Raw genomic sequence first — 4,106 nt, 5'->3', positions numbered from 1 at the left:
ATCTGTGGATGAGCCCTTAAAGGGAGCTTTTCACTAATTCTACTAATTCAAACTGGAAGCAGCCTGCTAATGAAGATTAATACTTACTTTATATTATGCCATCCGATGACTCAAAGTGTGTCAGCTAGTGCGCCCCATATTGGGCGCTGTGGCTTCCCCCTGCCAAACCATGTGTGTTACGCAGCATGTCCCCTATTGGACGCTGTGGTTCTTGCCGCAAATTCCTATGTGTTGGAATTTTGAGTCCCATATTAGGTGCTGTGGTTCCTCCCACCAATCCCTATGTGTTGAACCGTGAGTCCCGTATTAGGTGCTGTGGTTCCTCCTGAAAATCCCTATGTGTTGAACAGCGTGTCCCCTATTAGGTGCTTTGGTTTCTCCCGCTCATCCCTATATGTTGAACAGGGTATCCCTTATCAGGTACTTTGGTTCCTCCCACTGACCCCTGTGTGTTGGACTGTGTATCACCCTATTGGATGCCGTGGTTCTTTCCGCAAATTCCTATGTGTTGGAATTTTGAGTCCCATATTAGGTGCTGTGGTTCCTCCCACCAATCCCTATGTGTTGAACCGTGAGTCCCGTATTAGGTGCTGTGTTTCCTCCTGAAAATCCCTATGTGTTGAACAGCGTGTCCCCTATTAGGTGCTTTGGTTTCTCCCGCTCATCCCTATATGTTGAACGGGGTATCCCCTATCAGGTGCTTTGGTTTCTCCCACTGACCCCTGTGTGTTGAACAGTGTGTGTCCCCTATTGGGTGGTTTGGTTCCTCCCGCCAACCCTGTGGGTTGGACTGTGTATCCCCCTATTGGGTGCTGTGGTTACCCTCCCTGACGGCGGTGTGTTGAACAGTGTGCCCCCTATTGGGCACTGCGGTTCTTCCTGCCAGCCCCTATGTGTTAAACAGTGTTCCCTATTAGATGCTTTGGTTCCTCCCGCCAACCCTGTATGTTGAACAGTGTGTTCCCTATCAGGTGCTTTGGTTCTTTCCACTAACCCCATATGTTGAACAGTGTGCCCGCTATTGGGCACTGTGGTTCTTCCTGCCAGCCCCTATGTGTCAAACAGTGTTCCCTATTAGATGCTTTGGTTCCTCCCGCCAACCCTGTGGGTTGGACTGTGTATCCCCCTATTGGGTGCTGTGGTTACCCTCCCTGACGGCAGTGTGTTGAACAGTGTGCCCCCTATTGGGCACTGTGGTTCTTCCTGCCAGCCCCTATGTGTTAAACAGTGTTCCCTATTAGATGCTTTGGTTCCTCCTGCCAACCCCGTGTGTTGAACAGTGTGTCCCCTATCAGGTGCTTTGGATCTTTCCAATAACCCCATGTGTTGAACAGTGTGCCCCCTATTGGGCGCTGTGGTTCCGCTCACTGACCCCCGTGCAATGATTGTGCCCTCTGGTGCAGAATGTCAGCAGAAAGAACCACAATGCCCAGCAGGGAGGACACACCTGGATTTATCTGGACATGGGCAGCACTTCCCTCGCTCTCCTCTGGAAAAGTCATATTCATCTTCTTCTTTTGCAGGTTGATTCCAGTATTATTTATAGTTAGCAACAAATTGGAGCATTAAGACTGAGACTCCCACTGAAAAAATAAAAAGGTAATGGAACTAGCCAATGGCGTGGGGGCATCTAGAATGGTCCCATTTCATCATTAATGTCCCCAATGTGGGATCCTGTCACCGAAATCTCCAAGCGGGCACTCCAAAATCACCAACTAAACTCAAATATGAACACCAGGAAGGGTCCCCTTTAATAAAGGTGAATGGCAGATGAGGAGATGCATACAATGGGTGTAGCGGTGTACACATCTATGGAGTAATGCATAAAATGGGCGTAGCTCACAGCACATCCATACAGTAATGCAAAAGATGGGTGCAATAGTAAAGCGGTGTGCAGCCATGCACGCAGCGGGCGTAGCGGTCTACAGCCATGCACGCAGCGGCCGTATCAGTGTACAGGGATGCTGCAGTGTAGAGTGATGCACACAGCGGGCGTAGTGGTGTACAGGGATGCACGCAGTGGTATGTAGGGATGCACGCAACGGGCATAGTGGTATGAAGGGATGGGCGCAGCGGTGTAGAGTGATGCACACAGCTGGCATAGTGGTGTACAGTGATGCATGCAGCAGGTGTAGCGGTGTACAGGGATGCATGCAGCATGTGTAGCGGTGTAAAGGGATGCATGCAGCGGTGTACAGATTTGCATGCAGCGGGTGTAGTGGTGTACAGAGATGCATGTAGCGGGTGTAGCAGTGTACAGGGATGTATGCAGCGGGTGTAGCGGTGTACGGGGATGCATGCAGTGGGTGTAGCGGTGTACGGGGATGCATGCAGCGGGTGTAGCTGTGTACAGGGATGCATGCAGCGGGTGTAGCGGTGTACAGGGATGCATGCAGCGGGTGTAGCGGTGTACAGGGATGCATGCAGCTGGTGTAGCAGTGTACGGGGATGCATGCAGCTGGTGTAGCGGTGATGCATGCAGCGGGTGTAGCGGTGTACGGGGATGCTTGCAGCGGGTGTAGCGGTGTACGGGGATGCATGCAGTGGGTGTAGCGGTGTACAAGGATGCATGCAGTGGGTGTAGCCGTGTACGGGGATGCATGCAGCGGGTGTAGCGGTGTAAGGGGATGCATGCAGTGGGTGTAGCGGTGTACGGGGACGCATGCAGTGGGTGTAGCGGTGTACGGGGATGCATGCAGTGGGTGTAGCGGTGTACGGGGATGCATGCAGCGGGTGTAGCGGTGTACAGGGGATGCATGCAGCGGGTGTAGCGGTGTACAGGGGATGCATGCAGCGGGTGTAGCGGTGTACAGGGGATGCATGCAGCTGGTGTAGCGGTGTACAGGGATGCATGCAGCGGGTGTAGTGGTGTACAGGGATGCATGCAGCGGGTGTAGCGGTGTACGGGGCTGCATGCAGTGGGTGTAGCGGTGTACAAGGATGCATGCAGCGGGTGTAGCGGTGTACAGAGATGCATGCAGTGGGTGTAGCGGTGTACAAGGATGCATGCAGCGGGTGTAGCGGTGTACAGAGATGCATGCAGCGGGTGTAGCGGTGTACAGAGATGCATGCAGCGGGTGTACAAGGATGCATGCAGCGGGTGTAGCGGTGTACAGAGATGCATGCAGCGGGTGTAGCGGTGTACGGGGCTGCATGCAGTGGGTGTAGCGGTGTACAAGGATGCATGCAGCGGGTGTAGCGGTGTACAGAGATGCATGCAGTGGGTGTAGCGGTGTACAGGGATGCAGATGCAGTCTATGGGGTAATGTACATGTGCAGTGTGGGGATGATGTCATGGATGGATGGATGGGAGGGAGGATGCTGATCACACATGATGGCACGGACATCAACGTACGAAGACAGCACCGAACGATACAGCCTCATCACCCCCCCCGGGCTCCGCCTCTGCATCACCATGGACCCCCCCAGGGCCCCCACGCCCGGCTCCATCCCGGCCCACTCACCCATCTCCCACCACCACACATTTGATGGCCTGCATGGCACAGACGGGACCGGAGGCGGCGGACAGCGGAGAGACCGGACTCAGCCGGGAGAGCAGACAGGAGGAGGGGAGAGGACTGACACTGCGGAGGGGGCGGGGACAGGGGAGGGGCCGAGAGATGGAGGGCACGTGATGGCCGGGTCACATGGCAGGGTGGAGAAATACATCACATCTGTACGAGAGGGGTGCATTCTCTATGTTCTCCCGGAGCTCTCCGTGCATCCCTCTCCCGGCACTCTCCGTGCACCCCTCTCCCGGCACTCTCCGTGCACCCCTCTCCCGGCACTCTCCGTGCACCCCTCTCCCGGCGCTCTCCATGCACCCCTCTCCCGGCGCTCTCCGTGCACCCCCCCTCTCCCGGCGCTCTCCGTGCACCCCTCTCCCGGCACTCTCCCTGCACCCCTCTCCCGGCGCTCTCCGTGCACCCCTCTCCCGGCGCTCTCCGTGCACCCCTCTCCCGGAGCTCTCCGTGCACCCCCCCTCTCCCGGAGCTCTCCGTGCACCCCTCTCCTGGCACTCTCCGTGCACCCCTCTCCCGGAGCTCTCCGTGCACCCCCCCTCTCCCGGCACTCTCCGTGCACCCCCCCTCTCCCGGCAATCTCCC

General features: G+C 56.2%; 1 protein-coding gene across 1 annotated transcript in view; it reads right to left on the bottom strand.

The window, feature by feature from the left end:
• RAC3 (Rac family small GTPase 3) overlaps window positions 1-3,605 on the bottom strand; it is a 21,255-nt gene extending 17,650 nt beyond the window's left edge. The window contains exon 1 of the mRNA XM_082272039.1: window positions 3,465-3,605. Coding sequence (XP_082128165.1) covers window positions 3,465-3,499 — 35 coding nt within the window. The 5' untranslated portion in view covers window positions 3,500-3,605. The remainder of the gene's footprint in view (window positions 1-3,464) is intronic.
• Between the last annotated feature and the right edge of the window lie 501 nt (window positions 3,606-4,106).

Source organism: Pelophylax lessonae (assembly GCF_965119305.1).
Source record: "Pelophylax lessonae genome assembly, chromosome: 11".
NCBI classification, from domain to species: Eukaryota; Metazoa; Chordata; class Amphibia; order Anura; family Ranidae; genus Pelophylax; species Pelophylax lessonae.
This window is presented reverse-complemented; position numbering and strand designations above follow the sequence as displayed.